Below are 20,505 nucleotides of genomic sequence, written 5' to 3' on the forward strand. Positions count from 1 at the left end.
TTCAATATAATACGTTTGTATAAGAGACACCATTTAAAAAAGTTACATTTTTTTCTGCAATGTTATATTATTGAAGGTTGGAAATGATCGATTAGTTATGCTAATTGACAAAACGCAGTGTAGTTTATTTTATGTTTGTGCTATTTCCGTTACCTTAATAATATAGTTTAGGTTTACAATTTTCAATTACTACCGCATTTACTTGTGTATAGCGCGCCCTCGTGTATAGTTTGCACCACAATTTTTGCAACAAATTCCAAAGAAAAGAATTTATAATTTTTTTCCCATAAATAAATTTTACTAGCATTTTGTGGTACCTGTTAAGTAATTGCTTATGAAACAAATGATTATTTACATTGATGGGTGGTGATGTGTCAGGAAAATACTTAAATTAAATACTCTTCCACCTGAAAGCGAAACATGTGTGGCATACTGTACCATCTGAAACCACACAAGCAAGCTAAACTCTGCTGTGTGGACGGAAGATAATGAACCGCTGTATCGTCACAACTGGTACGAGGGCGGGAGGGCGGGAGGGAGGGAGGGAGGGAGGGAGGGAGGGAGGGAGGGAGGGAGGGAGGGAGGGAGGGAGGGAGGGATGGAGGTAGGGAGGGAGGCAGGCAGGAACGGGACTATGACCATCAAGTAACCTTGTCAGTTGACAGGACTAACCAACACCACCACTCCCGTCACGCTACGTTGCTAAGCTGGCGCGGAGGACTAGATGACTCACAGGTAGCTGCTGGGACGAGGAAGCGAAGGAAGTGGGCGGGGGACTGGTGACAACATTCTCTCTCTTTCTCTCTTCCCCCCCCCCTGCCCCCTCGCTCGCTCGCTCGCTCGCTGGAGGCGACAAGTGGTGGGCATTTCTCCACCCGGCACTGTTACTAGCTGCTGCGCTGGCTTTCTGTAGAGGGGGAGGTCTAAAAATAAACAAAAGAGACCATTATGTGCGAGCTTGCGTGCGCACGTGTGTGTGCCCCAAGAATGTGACATATCTCTACAAGAAATGGCACATTTCTCTCCTTGCCCTTATTCTATACTCTGGAAGCCTCTGCAAGACTCAAGAATGTGTGCAATTTTCCCCTTGACCTTATGGTGATAATGATATCCAAATATGCTACTACCCGAGGAATGCCATGCAAACTTTGCTCAATTATTGCTTGCCAATACAGATACAAACTCCTTTGGGTATTTTTTATTACCAACTATTGTAATCCTTTCCATATAACTATCAGTTTGGTAAGCATTTGATAAGTCTAACACACTAAACACTTGACCATTTTCCAGGAATGCCAAAATATCATCAATGGATGGCAACTGCTACCGGGTAAGCTCCACTTGTGGTTGAACCGTGGGTTGAAATCTGCACATAACCTCGTGTCTCTGTTCACTTTTGGAACTACTACAGTGGGCTAGCCCATTTGCTGTATTCCACTCACTGAAGGATATATTGCTGTTCCAAGTACAGTAACCTCTCAATTATTGGGGCAGGATTATCGGGTTTTTGTGTTATCTGTGCTGAGATTTAGTTTAGTTATTAGTTTTTTGTATTCTGAAGCTGTAAAAAAAAAGTGATGGCATCCCTCTGGCATACTTCCTCCCTTCGCCGTTTTAACCACCCTGTTACCATATTAGAAGGCTGTTTGGTCCAACCCTTCTTTTTTCCTACCCCCTCAGCTGTCACATTTGTCACACTTTAAACCTGAGGGGGATGCCTTGACTGCTGCTTTATGTCTCCAGTCTCCGGCTTGTTTCTTTAATGTGCCATGCCTGCAGTGCGGTGCTGGTGCTGTTATTATACTTTCTGCCCACCCATCAGCTAGGTAGTCACTTGGTTGAGCAGTGTTGATTTAACTTTCCCTCTTCGACCATTGTAAATGACAGTGAACTAGCAATGTACATGAGGGCAATCTTCAGGTGTCTATCAAGACAGGTTTTCATTACGCCAACAATATTGTTTTCTCATGTTATTTATTTCCACACTCTTGTAACGACATTTCATTCTGACCACTGCAGCCACGGCTACACAATATGTGCACATTTTGCTACATCCATCCTTGATTTAGGGAACATTCTTGTGTTAGGTTCCGTGAAAAGCTAGCCGCAGAGAATTGGTGTATTAAAGTGCTAATAGTGTATTCCTCCAACCTGGCACAAGTGTGTCTGCGTGCTAGTTTTATGAAAGGACAAGGAACTGAGAAAGAATTACTTGCCACAGAGATGTAGAAAAATTAAATACAAGGATCAAGCAAGGGGGGGGGTGTTGATGAAGCAGCAGACATAGAATGACAGCATGGGAACATAGTGCCGTTAGCTGAGACAAAGTACACAAAGACTAGTACACAAAGACCTCACTTGTGCTCTGAATTGGGCTGAAGACAAATATTTGGTGCTACCCTTATTCAAGGGTGGCCCTTATATCTGAAATTGATTTGATTTTTTTATTACAGGATTTCAATCATCCGGACATCAGTAGGTCCCAATCAACATGGATAATCTGGAGGTTACTGAAGTTTTAATGCACATGGTACCTTCTAGCCTTTGCTTTCAATTTTTTAATTTCCCCAAATGATCCATTGAAAAATCAGAATACTTGTGGAACAACCTCTTTAGGATCTCTTCCCTATTTTGGTCACTTCGGGCCTCTTTGATCTGATACTGCACAAGTACTGTTTCAGTCCATGCACAATTGTCCCAATCAATCTCGCTCTAGAATAGAGTTCACCACCAATAGGGGTAAAAATTTCTCTGTTCCCCATAAATAACCTCCATATGTAAACTTTCCATCACCTTAAGGAACCCCCAAAATAATATTTGCAACTGGATTCCTATTTTGTCGAACTTTGAATTTGTCAATTTTGCCAATTTGTCTGATTTGTAGCATTTGACACTGTAACATCTCTCATTTGTATTTTATTTATAAATAGAGTGTTTGAAAACATACTGATTTTCAGAGTTTGAGAGATACGTGACAATTATTAAACATTAATTTGTTAAACATTGTTAACACTCTGTGGATCGGAGCCTATAGTTGTGACCAGGGTCTACAAATAAAGAAAAGAAACTACATTTATGTTTGCTACTGTATACTTTACTGGTCTGAAGAGTCATGTGATTTTCAGTGCTTCTAAGGTAAAATAAAAATAGATTACTGAAAGTAGATGCTACCTTTAAACACTGATGTTCAGCAGCTGTGTTGGGCGTCTCCTGGTAGAAGACATCCTCAGGACGCGCCAACTAGGGAATCCTCAAAAGGCCAAGATACCGGAAAAAATGTTGAATTCGGGCAAAACTTGGACACACTGCATCACAAATAATGCAGCATGATTAGTGACAAGAAAAAGCAAGAGAGCTTCGTCTTAGTCGTAACTTTACATAAATTAAAGGGGCATTGGAGTTAATAAAAAAAAGCATTCCACTTACCAATTATGTGGGTAGCCAACGAGTGATCAAGACATGATGAGAAGATAAAGAAACACCAGAGTGTGCATGTTCAGCCGTGTAGCATGACACATGGGTATAATACCAAAAGAATATTTAGCAAAGACCAGAAAAGGAAACTAAATATTAAAATAGACGAAGATTTTAGGAGTCAATCACGTAGTTTTCTGATTATATCTCGTATTGAAACTTGTCACTGAGCAGTGGTATGCGAAGAGCGATTCAGAAGAGAGTGGCGTTCATGCGTGATTATGACAAAGGCTTGAAAGATTCTCCCCAAAAACATGCAGAGAGCTGAGAGGAATAGCGGGCCTTGTGTATCATTCTGCCTGGAGGCGAAAGTAGTGCCGCAGGGCAGGATGTACATGCATTGGCAGTTCGTAGACCATAAAAAAATGGGTGGAAGGCAAAATTACATAGAATATTGTCCATAGAGGAATAAAGTGAGCTGGCCAGGAGACTGTCAAGTAGCAAAAAGTTATATGGGAGGGGCTCTGGGAAATGGAGAGGTACCAAGGGCCTCCGTGCCAGTATGGCATTTGGGGGGAGGGGGAAGTTTACAGGAGGACCGTCCGTTCAGTGGCGCTCAGTGGCAGAGAAGTTGAACTTAACTTAGTAGCGCTGACCATAGTTGGCAACAGTGCTGCTAAGTGGTGCTCAGAGACACAGCGGTGTAACCTACTGCTGGAAGATGGTGTCTAGGGGAGGGCGCTGCACTAGCGAGATGAAACAGAGTTAAGGGGCTTAACTTTAGTTCCGTGGGAGCCCAAGAGATAACACAGAATGTTGCTGCGCTCTAGGCCAACTTGGGTGAAGGAAGATACCCCACGGGAGGGGGAAGCTAGGGAAGGGATCCAGTCATTGGCTGGATCTGGGTTCCGAAAAGCATGGCGAAAAACAGAGGTGGTTAAGGAGTGTGGGGAAAATGCTGGCACCAACTGACATGCTATGCCTGATGTGCTATGGCAGGCCGACACCTTAGCGACGCCCGTGCTTTGGGTGCGCTGACGGTCACAGGCGCTCAGGTGCAGGAGCGTGCTGCTGGTGCTTAGGAAGGGAGAAATTACTTGCTGAGATGTGTAAAAAGATGGGGCGAACAGGAAATGCGTTGCTAACACAGCTTGGGAAGAAGAAGGCCCGGCTGGTCCCTGTGGTCAGACCCACAGGCTAAGTTTTAATTATAATGTCACTTTAGGATATAGAAGTTAGAAAAATTTAAGTATAAGCCTCTATATACAGATCAAAGTACAAAAAAAAAAAAAAAAAAGAATTTTCATGGTGCCGAGAAAAATGGCTAATTTGCGGCACAACACCGTCGTCACAGCAGAACCTGTATCCACTTGCATTACGAAAGGTTTATCCCCTATTTTTACTGAAATCTGATACCCCGTTACTTCTCTGGCTGTTCCTGCACACTAAACAAGTCATACGCAGTTGTCTGGTCCTACTATCCTTCTTTGCTTCTGTCACTGGTTCTTCTACCTTCATTGTTCCTGCCCCTGGTTCTTCTACTTTTATTGCTCCTGCCCCTGGTTCTTCTACCATTATTGCTCCTGCCCCTGGTTCTTCTACCTTCATTGCTTCTGCCCCTAGTTCTTCTATCTTCTTTGCTTCTGCCCTCTGGTTCTTCTACCTTCATTGCTTCTAACCTCTGGTTCTTCTACCTTCGTTGCTTCTGCCCCTGTGTCTTCTTCCATCATCCCATAAACTGATGCTGTCTTTCGAGCTTGAAATTTCCTTGACGAGTGGCCCACTTGCAAATACTTGTTACACTTGTATTATGAATATGGAGATGTTGCTGCCTAGTGGTCCGTATTATTACAACAAAAGCAATCTTTCAGACCCCCTCAAAATATTCTTTGCCTTCTTCTTCTGATTCCTCTGGAGTAACCTGGCATAACTTCCTCTGCTTCTCTGCCTGCTCCAAAGTCGAAACCAATGCATTATGCTTCTATAAGTTTGTTGGATGTTGTGACTCTGAATTCTACTAACAAAATGATCATGAAAGGCTGGCAAAAATGTGTAAAAATTGCATGTTGCTGTTAAATGCTCAGTGGCATCTGAAAAATCTGCAGTTAACTATTGTTTCTATTTGTACTATTATTTTTATTATTATTTAATTGTGGGCATGACATTTAAGTCTTTTAAGGATTACCAATGTCTTAGATCTGTAATGTTTTTTAAGCACTTTATCAACTAACCAAAAATTTTGGTGCCAGGATCATCCAAGGCCACTAAATCCTGTTTAACACCAAATGCATGTTTTCCAATCACTGACAATAACACAGCTACTTCCTGTTTATCTTTGGTACTGAGTTAGCATCAAAGTTGTGTCATAACTGCATCAAATATGAGACATTATCATTGGAATGTTCTTCAAACTCTTCCTTACGCCGAAGTGATGGCTTTTATTATAAAATTGCACTTTCCGTCAAAAATAAACACCTTGTTGCTGCTATTGTGTATCTAGTTAAACCGCCATCATTTACACACACGGTTGCCAACCAACGTTCCTACACTACAGCCATGACCTTTGATAATGAACTATTCAGCATTTACCTGGAATGAAACCATGCACATCTATAATCAGAATGACTGATCTTGAATTTAAACCCACATTCTACCAATTGCGAGTTGAATGTTTCTCCATTGTTCTACTTTATTTAGTAATTAAATAACTAATCAGAAAAAGAAATTTTTTAATCAAAATTCCAGAAATACATGTGAAAAATGTAGTGGGAAAACTAAAGAAGTAGAATGTGTAAATATTTAAATTAATTGATTGTATGGTGGGGCAGATCTAATGTTGATTATTTGATTTTTCTTCTTTAAAAAATGTATTTTAATGGAAAACATTTTTTGGTGTATTCTAAAATAATATTTTATAGTTTATATGATGCATCATGGCTGCCTCAGTTAAAATACATATGTTAATTTCATTTGCTTACAGGTGCAACTTATGGTACTGGAATTTGTGCTGTTAAGATGACTGCACTTGGCCGCCCACAATTGCTGGTAAGTACAATTAATGCAAAATAAATAATATATATAAGGGATTTTGACAAGAACACTTATATGTTAAAAATCTTGATTGCAATAGGTGGCAGAGAATTGACTTGCAGTGATGATACATTATTTTTTGGTTGCAAGATTGAATAGTATTGAATTTGACATTAAAAATAATGGTGGCTGATGTTTTGTTTTTTCTGAAAGCACTGATTTATTAAAAAATGCTTGTGCCAGTTTTATGTTTGCGTCAGAGTATTACAGTAGAGTATTTTCATTTTAATGAAATTGTACTGCCATTTTATCCTCCAGACACCTTCATTCACTAGGGACATGGCACAAAACTATTTGTTGACAACAAAAGAAATTTCAAGTTCCCTGTCATCTTCATATTTATTTTCATGCACAGATGCCAAGACACCTGAAGATTACAAACTTAATTACAAGGTTACAAAAGTCCAAATAATGAAAATGTTTATTCAGGTTACAAATTTGGAGCCTTTTTTTGTGACATGTGCACAGTTACAACAGATCAACCATAAAACAGACTTTCACAAAGCCCAGACATATTTACTTTAATCTGAACGAGGTCACCAACAGACAACAACTGGCACAGTTTAAAGATAAAGGACTAACAAGTAAAATAGAGGAATACTATAGCATGTGAAAATACTGTGGCTTGCGAAGCCAGAACTTAAAATTAAATTGCCTACAAGAAGCCCAACTAATAAAATAAAGTGAAGGTTAGAGGCAGATTGAAGCTGGAATGCCACGAATCACAAGCTAAACACTAACCAAAAAACCAATTTTGTTAATCCCAATCATAATTTCAAAAGGGGTTGCGACAAGTAAGCACTTGTCGTTCAACCCGACCACAGACTTGTTGTCCCAAGTTAGTAAGGGCATGAGAGACCAGGCACACCCAGCATAAGTTACACCAAAGTAAACTCTAGCTCATATCCATGACCTACTCTTAGCTGTCCTCAATGACCCACTGATAAGAGAATGCCAGGAGCTACCCCCACTCACCACCAGGTGTGCTAGTGCGTGGGAGAGGAAGTTGGAGGAGTAAACACGTCACAAGCAAGGTGGGGAAGCAGTGCACATGTTGGGTGGTCTATATGAGCAATGATGACGAGCAGTGACACTAGCAAAGTTCCTGATCCGGTGCCTGGAAGCTATGAAACTACCATCCCAGTTGTGCCCCAAGGGCAATGATCAAAGTCTCTTGACACCTCGAGGGGAAGGGGTTTGTAACTGACAGGCAGCGAGCAGTAACAATGGACGATACATGCAGTGGGAGGGGTTCGGGGATTCCAGAGGATCTTGATGGATATCACGTGTGTGAGTGTTGCGTGTTGCATGTCATGCCAGTTGTCTCACATATCTTATATGGTGGTGAACAGTGAGCATTCAGGCTGCCTCTGGAAACTTCCTCTCACATTACTTTGGTGAATTTGTTTGCCTTAAAAAAATATTGTTACATTCTGGGGCACCTGCATTTTTTCATTAATTACATCACATAGCTTTTATAGTTAGAATTTATCATCCTTGTGCTTAATAGCCTTGATCCAGTTGCATTGTGAAAAAAAAACTTTTTGGTATTTTTGGTTTTTAATTAGTGGAAAATCTAAGCACATGAGTGATTAATTTTTCGTGTTTGCACTTTTGTCCATTCCTGAAATAAACAGGAAACACTATGTGTCATTTTAATTCGGGGGATACTTTTAAATGTGGCTGCCGAAAAACAGTTTAGAATTAAGCTAATGGGCAGAGACAAAGTTATGAAATTAAGTTACATATTACAAATTAAGTGATGCTATATTAGACATCCAAGCATTGGACGACTAGATATGGTTACATACCATGTCAAGTGATGATTCCTCCTATCACTGCTGATTTTTTCAGCATGCTATTGCCTCACGAATGGAACAGATCCGAGGCATAAGGCCTCCTATCCTTATATATGCCACAGGTGACGTCATTGCAAAAAGTCGAGGGAAATCAAAAGGGGAAACAAGGGACGGAGAAACCATAGCTAAACCAGAGGAGGGGAGGGGCAGCACATGCAGTGGAACATGAAAACAGTTGATATCACTTAAATAATATTCAAACCACTATTCCGGAAATGTGTTGTGATACAATCACAGTTCCTTCCATTTCTGTAAGCTTAGTACTTTGGGGTATAAAGTCCCTTAATTCGTCTATATCCTCAGGTCCTGATGGAATTCCTAATTCCTTCCTTTTTATGCCAGTAATTTCAAGCACATAAGGACAGTTTACTTCATAATTCTGACAGTTACTAATAATCATAGCATCTAGTATATCTCTTCTGGCTTAAAGAGAACCCAAACAATAATTTGTGTTGACATCATACCATATTGCATTTTAAGATTTATGAATTTAGGAAATTTCATTTGCACTTGTTAATTTTTTTTCATATCAGTGTTGTTAATAGTGTTTCATATTATAGATCCACTTTCTAGTTTGGATCTAATTATAGCTACTAGAGAGAAATACCAGAATCAACATTAGTAGCATTGAAAGTAATTTACTTAATTAGTCCGAGTATTCTGTTGGAATTAGATATAAGTGATTTGATGTGAAGATGAAAGAATAACTTGGAATCAAGTAAAATACCAAGGTCTTTTACATAATGATATTTTGTAATAGGATGATAATTAGTATTGAATTCAAAAGTAATAGGATGGAGTTTTCTTGAGAAAGTTATGAGAGTGGTTTTTTCTTTATTAAGTTGAACAAAGTTGAAATTGAAACATTCAACAATTGAAGAGATGTGACTCTGAAGTGAGTGACCATCGTAGAGAGATGCAATCTTTTTTTTTATATTCTTTAGTGTTGGGCCGATTCTTAAAAAATACCGATTCCGATTCCATTTTCGATTCTTAAATTAAAGAGTCGATTCTTCGAATCCGATTCCGATTCCTTAATTTTTATCTGACAATGTTCAACAGAGTAATATACTCAGAAAAAAAAAGGTTTATGATTTTAAAAATGTAATTGCGTTGTGTTTCATTTTCTGTGCAGAAATTAACATTATATACAGCTTATATAATGTTAAAAATTATATTCATTACCATCAAGTTACGCTACCTTGAATTTATAGCACAATTCGGCCTTTTAACCTTGCATATAGTTAGACGAAACACGTGTTCAAACACTGCCAATAATCAAAAATGTCTTGACATAAATTGTAAATAATGTTATAACTTAACCAACTTTAGATACCTTACATTAATTAATTGTAACAAAAAGAGGTTTGTACGGTTAGGTTAAGAATTTTATTTTCAAGCACAACTAAATAATGATCCAAATAAAATGACAATATAACCTCGCTTATACATATTTCAAGGGACCAGGGCGAAAAAAAATAAAAAGAGGGAAATGTAAAAATAAAATTTTATTAGGTATCTCATTATGATGGAAATGACAAGAAACAAATATGCACCACACTAAAATAAAATGTCAGAGATGCTTACGTTTTAATATATTACCTAGAACTTAATTATCTCACTTGGTGAAAAGAAATAAAAACATCCAGTCTTGCAGTTCTTCACAACCGTAAAGAAAATAAATTTTCGGTTCTTGAGTAAGAAATTTCTATGCATGTTTTAGCATCCCAAAATTTCCACATTTTATGGTGAGATTTTCTTAAACAAAACATTCAAACTCTTCAAATAATCGCGTGTTAACATTTAATTCATTTCAGAAATTTATCGGAAACAATTCTGTTAAACTAACACAACTACTTTCAAAAGATTGTTTATGTTTAGTAATAAAAATTTACGAACGTTTCAGCAGCAATGTTTGGAAATTCAGATTAGCCAACTGCCTTTCCAAAATATATCTAACGTAAAACGAGCATCGCTGAACACGCACAAGAACGCCGATTTACAGCAATTTGGTTATGTTGCTTTTAAACTTATTTTAATATGGCCACCACTGTAATCCACTGTGAATTTGGGTAAAATCTCATTCAAAAATTATTTCATTTTAATTCTTTAAAGTTTAAAGTGCAGAGATGTGAAACATCTTAATTTTCACGTTCACGTCACCAAAGATTTGGTTCATGGCCGTATGGTTTACCATGGCAGGTAGCACAAACAAAAAAAATTAGGTTGTTTACAACGGCAAATGTAGCTGCCATGATCAAATAGTTAACGTTTACATTATTTTACTTGCCGTTTACATTTACATAATTTTCTTTTAACATTGATGGTTTTGTTTGATTATTTTTGAAGGTTTACTATTAAATAGAGTGCTGCTGCAACGTAATTTCTGAAAAATGCTTTCGCTTAAAGCGGGAAAGTAGATACTGCATTTGTACTGTAGGGAAAATGGCGGTGCAAGTAAATAAATACGTTAATCACCGTAATTCCTAAATCAGTAACGTAAAAAAAGATTGTATTATGTAGTTTAAAAATTATATTTGCATGCATTTTAATATTTTCTTACGTTGCGTAGGATATGTATTTTGCCAACTTAAAAACAATGCAGGAATCGGTCATGGTCGATTCCAAAACCATTGTATTCTGAATCCCACGATTATACTGGAATCGGTGTAACCAACCGATTCCGGAATCGGAATCGACCCATCACTAATATTCTTATATCATCAGCAAACAATGTGTCGGTAGAGTGGTTAAGAACTGTTACTATATCATCAATGAAGATTTTGAAAAGTAAAGGGTATACCACCTTGATGGACCCTAAAACTAACAAGATGTAAAATCGAGTTATCATGGTTTACTGAAATAAAGAAGTATCTTTCATTTAGATAGCTCGAGAACCATTCAATATATTTGCCACTTAAACCAAAATTAGCTAATTTATTTAGTAAAATTTGGTGATTAACTATATCAAAAGCCTTAGCTAAATAAAAATAACAAACATCTACCTGACTACGTTTTATTACTTAGGAATAAATTGAGTTTAGAAACAATATTAAATTGGTGGTTGTGGTTTGACCAGTTCTAAAAGCATGCTGAGCATCAGAGATACGGTTTTTAAGATTGAATGAAAGATTTTAAAATATTGTTTTATGAAAGACTTTGGCAAATCCATTCAGAAAAGCAATGGGCATATAATTGTATGTTTTGTTTTATGTGATTTGTATTCCTTATTGTATATATGTATTATTGTTTGTTTTATTTTTATCTTATATATTTTGTTGTGCCTACCCTTGCAGCTCTTTATTGAGTGTTGGTCTTCATGTGACAATCTAAAAATAAATAAATAAAATCATTTTAAATGAGAAAAAAGATGGAAATAATATTATTGTTATTTTCCCATTTTTAATTCACTAATTCTAGCAATTTTCTTTGACTTTAAATGCTTTCAAAACTGCAGTTTTCTAGAATGAAATGGAAATTAAATACTCAGTTTTAATAAGTATCAAAAAATTGGTATGATTTTGTTCATTCATTAGACACAAATTAGCAAATTACTTTCACATAGAAGACTTATATGGACTTGAATATGGTGCCTATTGTACATTAACTTAAACACTGGGAACATAAACAGTTTCTAAAAAATTTCTGCATCTACTCAAGCTTGACTCAATTTCTAAAGACATGACTCAAAAATAATCATCTGTGGACTTGAATCGACTTGAAGATATTACTGAACTCGGCTCGACTCAACTTGAACCAAAAATTTGCAGACTCGCCCATTTCTAGAAATTTTATTGCTGAAGTAACAAAAAACTTAGTGTGTTACTCAAGTGGTTAAGAGATTGTGACACTTTGTGCAGCTACAGTTGTCGGAGGTGATAATGCGCACTCGTCAGTACATGGCAGAAGTTGTCGGTGGTGGAGGCAATGTGCTGACCCATCATGTGCGGCCAGAAGAACTAGAAAAGAAGTTTGAGCAGGCTTGCTTGCTGAAGGAGCAGCCTGTGAAAGAATTTTTGGACAACATCACGTATGACAAGGAAGGGTGAGTGAGATAGTTGTTTATTGCGCTCTGGTCCTTGCTGGCTGTGTGCACTTGTGTCTCGTACTCAAGTAGTTAGAATGTCCAACTGGTTGTTGTTCAAACCCAACCTGTAACATTGACTCGTGGTGTGTGAGCTCTGAGTCATTGGCAGAGTGTTTTAGAACCCACTAGAAGTCTTGGAGGTCATGTTGTATTTTATTTTCAAGTCTATCTGTGCATAATCATGTCACATGAAACTTGAATTGTATTGCACTGATTTATATTCTAAGTTAATTGAGTAAATTAGGTAAAACACAAGGCACATCCGAAACAGTAAGTATCTTTTGGCTATTAATAAATTAAACATTTAGATTATATTTTTACTTAATCTACTTTCAACAGTTGCCATGCAGATTTAAGGACTCATATTTTCATATTAATTTGAAGATACCTTGTTCATTGAATTAAACCACTTATGACTTAAACCATTTTCAAAATATTCACCTTCGTTTCATCACTAGGCCACCAAAAAAAATTTATAAATGGCACAAACATACTGAAGTTTCTTTGTGCTAAATCAAGACTGAATAACATCAAACAAGTGATGTATCTAACTGATCCTAACATTTGGGTAATTTGGTCAGGATAGCTAGAGGTCTGGAAAGTATGGAAAACTTGAAAAAGTCATGGAATTTAAAGGGAAAACTGGAAATGTCAGGTAAAACGTTAAGTTTTAAGTTGTTGGAGAAAATGTTAAAGGTTCAGGTAAAACAATACCTTAAGAATAAATTTTAATCAGTGTTACTGTGTTACATAATAAATCTATTTAGAACTCTGAAATTCTCTAAGCTGCTAAACAAATACCTATGAGTATCGGTATAATAATTTAGATTATGGTATTAAGTGAAAATAAACATTACAGTTATTTTGGCTCAACACAGTTATATGTTTCATATTTTTTGCACATCTTGTCCAAATAGCAAATAGTTTACTTGAAAAATTGTTGGAATATACATGTCTCTTAGTTGGATAAACCAGGAAATTTGATTGTGACATTCAGTGGCAACCAGGTTGGTCTGCCTTTACCCGGGGCCTGATTAAATTTGAATGACACTTGCATCTGTACAGTGCAATACAAAACCAATCGCACTGCATTTATATCCATCAATGTTTCATTTATGTACTTTTAGTGTTCTGCATGTTTTGATGTACTGCATATGTATGATGATGTCTAATGTTTGTTTAACTTGCATTTTAAAGTCTGCATAGCGCAGCCATGTTGTATCCATCATGTGACCTGTTGCAACTTTCTTTCTACGTATTTAATCCTGCTACATCTCAAAGGAAATGCAAGTTTGCATTGCTCCATTGGACTGAATTTTTTTTATTTGCTCCTAGAAATTGTAGCACTTGCACTAACATTATGCATTAAGAAATGCTGATTTATAAATGGTCACTATAAATCATTTAATATCATAACAAAATTCAAAGGAGAAAGTGGGTGCCTACCCCTATTTAAATCGATAAAAGCAGATGATATTACTAATGTAGTTTGAAGAGTTGTTACTTAATTTTACACAAATGGCCTATCCGTAGTTTGGTTTTTTATTTACAGGTATGTTTTAAGTAATATCACTCTAACACACCTCACCATTTTCAAAGTCTCGTGGGTACCTTAACTATCACTTTTGAAGGTAAATGTCATCCATGTTTTATAATTATTTTGGCCCAAATATCACCATCCAAAGAGTTTGAGTTTAAGAAGGAATTATCTGGTACATTAAGTTTATATATAACACCCTTCCTTTGAAATTCTTATGGCCACCTAGTTACATATTGTACATTATTACTCATGAAGTCTAGTATATCTATTAAAGGACTGCACTTTTCATAAAGTATCTACTAAATAAACAAAATTCCAGGGGACATACATCAAAGGCTCTCTTTCTTACAGTAATAATCTTAGAAGGTAAAACTTCATTACTTTTGTTACTTGTTAGCCTTATTTTTGAACTTTCCCATTCTTGCATGGTACTTTTCTCCAAAGACCAAACATGTGTTGTGAAATGTATTCATTGGTTTATTGTTACAATTTACAAGATGTAATCTAGTTACATATTTATAAGATAATAGTCATATTTAGTTGAATTAGATTTGTGATCAGGTCATGCCTGCTTTTAGCTTAAAAGCAACGCCCATGATTTCTTGGATAAACCAGTTTTCTCTGTTGCACAAATAAAATTAGCATTCTTGACTGTAGATCATTAGAAGTTTTTTAAAACTTTATGGTAAATTTGTCGGTTTAACTTTTTTGTGTGATGTAGAAAAAATAATTTTGCCAAGTGAGAATGAATGATACATACTAATATGTTTCTGACCTGCTCAATATAACATTAATCCTGTAGTGGCTGGTTTTTTCAAAACATACTTGCTATCGCATGGGGGTTGAAGTTACGTAAGGCGTGACGTTATCGTTCGCTTAGGGCACCACCACAAGTAATACGGGCATGTGGACCCGTCTACTCTCTCAGGGTTGTGACGTCACCCATGTGCGGTGAGGCTCACAACCCCCTATGCTACAACGAAATCTAACCTGCCAGCGCGCTCGAAGCGTCGGGCACGCTATAATCTTACTGATGGATGGTTGTTAGGGCTCTCCAGGTGGCCCACACGCCTCTGCCTTGGTGTAGAGAAGAACACGTTACAGTTTGAAAGGGTATTATTGACTCTACACTCTACACACTGCTCACACTCTCATCTCCAAATATCACTGTTACAAAATGCCAACGGCAAAGAAATCAGCTTAAGGCGGACCAGGGCACCCCATTTCCTGGCCTAGCAGTTACACTGGTCGTCCGGTTCGTAATGTCCGACTAAGGACTTAAATGCTTTGTAAAACAGTCTACCCCCGGAGTAGGCCTTGAAGTTAAAAAAAAGTTTTGAGAACTAATTAAAAATGAATAGGTGTTAACGGATCAGAGATAGCAACAGTTGAAGTCCTCGAGGTACAGCAACTATGTCCTACTCCGGATGGTGATCGAAAGAGACTGGGGTTTTGTCAGGGTGTCATGGTGGCTGGAAGCTTCCTCTTTACCAATATTTATTTAAGCTTAAATGAGAGTGGCCCGCGCCGGGGCTAGTTCTGGAAATGGCCGCATAGGGCGCTACTCCGTCCTTATAAATACCTGTAAACATAAACACTTGAACTCTAAAAGGAAAGATAAAAAAGATGGCAATGATATAAATAATTAATTTCGCCATTGGTGCGCAGCACAGACTCTATTGCGCCTCTTGCTGGCGGACACACACACACGTACATACACACACGCACACTCGTTGGCAGGCAGCTTAAGACAGAGGGTGATGGTGGGAGGAGAATGGGTCTGAAGCAGCGAGGCACATTGGGCTTAAGGGAGACATCACATTAATTCAATAGTTTGTTAGTTTCTATGATTGATATGTGTATTATTATATTGCACTTAGTTTCATAATGTGTAATTTGTTTTATTTTTGATGTTGTGGCCTATGTGACTTTAGTGTATTATATATATGTGTGTATTTTCTGCAAGTGTTATATTTTGCTTCTTATATGCTCTATTAGGCTATGTCCTATGTTTTGCATGTTGTGTCTGTATAGACATAAAAAGCAGGATATATAAATATTAGGAAATAAAATGTATGTAGTTTAGATGAATCATGATATACAAGTACATATTTTTCTGTATCTAATTTACAATGTGTTTTTCTTTGGTATTGATATCAGATCCATATAGTCATTTACAATCTGATAGTATTTCCAGTTCAGTCTTTTCCACAAACAGGTTTTATTTGATATCTTGATAACACTTTTAAGTGCATTGCAAACCATCGAAAGTGAAGTTTATCAGAAAATAATTAAAATGTGTATTTAGAAGAAAACATGAACATGACATTGGTAATTCTGTCTCATTAATATCTATATTTCTAAAATGGAAGCTGCAAATTTCTATCATAATTTATAACCATACAGAATAATAGTACATAATTATTTACTGTTTGTTTACTAATGTACGTAACATGGCCATCAATTAGTGTATTTATAGTTCATACATTTGTGACATACTCCCTCACAGATTTAAATAAAACCACAAATGAAGAAATTTTATTTCCCATACTATAAAGCCGTACCTGCTAGGAGAAAATTTAAGTTGTCGTATAGACACTTCATTCTAGATCTTGAATCCTAAATTTACTTTTACAAGGCTTCTTATAAGTTGGTTATAAAATTATTTATTATCTCTCAAACACCTCAAATTTAAATCAAACTATGACAAGGAAAGAAAAAACTACTTATCTAGAAAACCTAATAAGAAGACTTATAAATAAGATTTATACAAACACGTGGTTATTATATACAGGGTGTCTACTGACCCTGGAAAACCTGGAAAAGTCAGGGAATATTGTAATCAGGGAAAAATCAGGGAATTTTTGTTTGGTAGGTTGTAGTCTGCAATTTTTTTTGTTTATTGATCAGGTTGCATTAACGTAGCATTAAGTGTATCCCCTCCCATTTTTATTTTTGAATGGCAAATAACAAACAGTTCCCACGTCCATTTTCGGATTCGAAAGTGGCGTCAAATCACGTGATACAAACTGGTTCAAGCTGGTCTGTTATCTTGCTGACGTGACGTGCTGTGGCATATGCTTCCCACGTTTGGATTATACGGACAGGTGCATTTAATTTTAAGTATCTATGGATGCTCCCATCATAAACTGGGTATTTTTGTTAGCTTTGAAAATACGTATCACAGACACCTTTGGTGAAGATTCGCCATAATTGCTAGAAATTGGTAGCTGTGGGCTTCATACGGTCCATGGTGCTTTCAAAACTGGAATTTCTGCTACACAATGGGACGTTGTTAGTTTTTTGAGGCACTGTTACTTTTTGTTTAAGCATGTACCTGCATGGAGGGCAAATTACATTAGAATAACTGGATCAGAGCTTTTTCCCAAGAAATTTTGTGCAATCAGATGGTTAGAAAATACTGCAGTTGCTGAGCGTGCCATGAAAACGTTACCCCACCCAAAGAAATTTGTTAGTGAAGTTTCTATTTCATCTGTCTCTTTCAATGTAGTGAAAAGTGCTCTTGAAGATAGTCTTCTAGAAGTAAAATTGACATTCTTCCACTCTTTACCATCAGAGCTGGAATTGTTTCTTACAATGTTCCAAAGTGAAGCACCCATGGCACTTTTTCTCTATGATTCACTGGTAGACATTTTATTAACTTTGGCAGGAAAGTTTGTGAAACCAGAGGTACTGAAGAGCTTTAGGGAGAAACACAATGCATCTCGATTGGATGTAGATAACCAGAAAAATCTATTGACTGCTAACAATATCAAGTTGGGTTATGCAGTACGCCATGCCATCAAGAAAGAGAAAGTACCAGAAAAGTCTGTCCTGTTACTGAAAAATGATGTTAGGACTTGTCCAAAGGTTATGGTAAAAAAACTTCAAGACAGAATTCCCCTGAAGTACAAACATACCAAGGGAATTTCCTGCTTATGTCCGTCTGTGGCTTTAAATTCGGGTGTGAGGAAACAGCGTGTGAAGTACAGTTTATAATGTTGTCTTCGAAACAGGTGGCTATCAGGACAAGAAGCTGATAACATTGAGTGATCATATCAGTTGGTATGTTCCTCGCAAGATTCTGAAGCACTGTGGATGCTCATTCTTAAGGCACATACAGTAGCTGCTATAACAGGCCTTCTAAAGTTTGTGAAGATGATGTTGGTACTTTCCCATGGAAAGAGGATTTTCAGTGAATTCTAATCTGCTGACTGAAAACTTGCAGGCAGAAACACTGATTGCACAAAGACAAGTACGACTTTGTTCAACGATCTGGAGGTGTAGAGCATGTTGATATCACCAAGTCCATGTTACAGTATGTAAGAAATGCTAGTTGTAGGCGTAAGGAAGCCCTGCAAACAAAACAAAAAGAAAAGGAAGCTGCAGACAAGAAGAAGGCAGAAAAAAGAAGAGTTGAAGAGGAGATCAAGGCATTGCAGTTTAAGAAGGCTCGAGTGTTGGATTTGGCTCGTTCTGAAACAAGTGCAATAGATGCAAAAGTTGAGTCACTTCGAAATTGACGGGAGCTTCCTTTTACTAATGTTTTTTTGCAAAAGTAATTGTGTGAAATATTTGTAGCAGCATGTTTTATTTGCCATCAATTGAGTCACTTTGGCCACGTCTGGAAGAAGGTAATTTTTTTACTGATTTAAGTAGGTTGAAATACTTTGAAACCCGTCAATGTATTGTTATGCAGTTTTTTCAGTTTCGTGGAATGTCGTAATTGTGTTAAAGAAAACCTGGAAAAATTCAGTTTTAGACCTGGAAAACCTGGAAAAATCAGGGAATTTCATTTACTAGATTTGGTAGACATCCTGTATATACATATAAACTAAAGAGTGTTATTATTTATGTTTGAAAATACAAGCGACACATGAAAAACAAGGCTCTGCTTCAAGCCAGCTATAGATTACCAATTGTCATAATTGTCTTTACATTAAAAATAAAACAAAATTATACCAGACAGGAATATATAACAAAAATATGTATTCAACTTTTCGCCGATCTCACTTGAAGAAGGCACTCTCAGTGTAAAGATAAATAATTGCAAAAAAATATCAAAATAAATTATTTATATCCTTGTCTGTGCAAGAAGATGAGAGTTGAAAACAAAATAATATTTCTGAGCAGATAAAAAAAAAATACCCCTTTTCTACGCATAACATACTCAAATAAAATGAAAGCTGTTTACAGTTAGTCATGCTGGTTTGCCATAACGTAAAACTCATTAATTATGCCATGTATACTCATATACTCACCATCTTGCACTGCCTGCTATACAGCATGTTTAAACAACACTGGATTCAGCATTTGACTCTTGGATTCAACATTTAACTCCGGCATTGACCGCCATTCCCCCCCATCGCTGGAGTTGACAAATGAACTTTGAAAAACTTAAGTTTTACTCCTGTAGCTGGCCACACATTATCCCTCTGCAGAAATGTGGCTTTACTGTTTCACTCCGGACACTGAATCCCCGCTCCAGGGCCGACTTACTCTACACTCCTTGGCTAGGTCGTGGCACTTCCCCAGCAGTCAACGAACATGGTGTCAACCACTGCCAAACTTCAGGCCAAAAGGAGAACAGCAGTTAATTTCTATAAAAGTCTTAGCTGTTACAAAGCAGCTGTGGCCAATCCACCGGTAAATGGCGTGATCACATCATAAACCCAGCAACCTTGTGAAAAAGCCAGAATTTCCATTTTGTACAGCAGAAACGTGGGGCATTGTTATAATACACAGGAGAATTTAGCTACCAAAAAAATACATATACAGTTAAACCCTGTGTGGCATCTGGTCAAGGATGCAATAGGAGAAGGCTTAAGATTTGCGAGGAAAACTAAAAAAGTCTTGTGTGAAGCACGTATTGATTACAAAAAACTTTCAATTAACAAACATAAGCACTTGGTAACATGACTGTACACAGTCGTTCAACAGTTATTCCACTCCCCTGGCGGAAATACTGAAAACAGAATAAAACCAATTATCAATAACATAATATTTACACTATTATATTTATTTACAAACTTTAATTATTTTGACCTCTGTCAAAAATTAAGTCACTAATTTATCTCTCTAAAGATTTTTGATTTATTCCTGTTAGCTTTACTTTACAACATGTTTTAAAGTTAAACAACTCACACAGCCTACTAGAAATATTATTTTAACGGTGAAACGCCTACAATCAAAATAGAGCGGGCTGTGTGACCCAAGCAAATTATTATTTCGTACAAATGTTTTTTACAGCTTTAAAACAGAAATCCTGTTTAACCATAACTTCTCAAGAAAATTATCACTATTACTTTTACTTTTTACTTTGTCTAATTCAAGTCTGAACAGGTGATTGACGATTATAAACCCCTGCGAGTTTTAACTCTTCTCGCCTCGTCACTCGGGCTCCACACCAGGACTCGCAGGATCGGCTGCCGAAGGGTTGGCGAAGTCTTTTCCCTGTCTTCTGTCTCGCCCCTTTGGCGTAGGAAGCAACGGACCTTGAAATGGATCGGACTGCG

The 20,505-nt window shown here is 37.1% G+C and overlaps 1 protein-coding gene across 1 annotated transcript in view; it reads left to right on the forward strand.

Moving 5' to 3' along the window:
• The window catches only part of LOC134529182 (proline dehydrogenase 1, mitochondrial-like), a 161,762-nt gene that overhangs the window by 50,207 nt on the left and 91,050 nt on the right, over positions 1–20,505 (forward strand). Inside the window, exons 5-6 of the mRNA XM_063363018.1 lie at positions 6,395–6,459; positions 12,224–12,408. Coding sequence (XP_063219088.1) covers positions 6,395–6,459; positions 12,224–12,408 — 250 coding nt within the window. The remainder of the gene's footprint in view (positions 1–6,394; positions 6,460–12,223; positions 12,409–20,505) is intronic.

The sequence above is a fragment of the Bacillus rossius genome, chromosome 2 (genome assembly GCF_032445375.1).
Source record: "Bacillus rossius redtenbacheri isolate Brsri chromosome 2, Brsri_v3, whole genome shotgun sequence".
Classification (NCBI taxonomy): Eukaryota; Metazoa; Arthropoda; class Insecta; order Phasmatodea; family Bacillidae; genus Bacillus; species Bacillus rossius.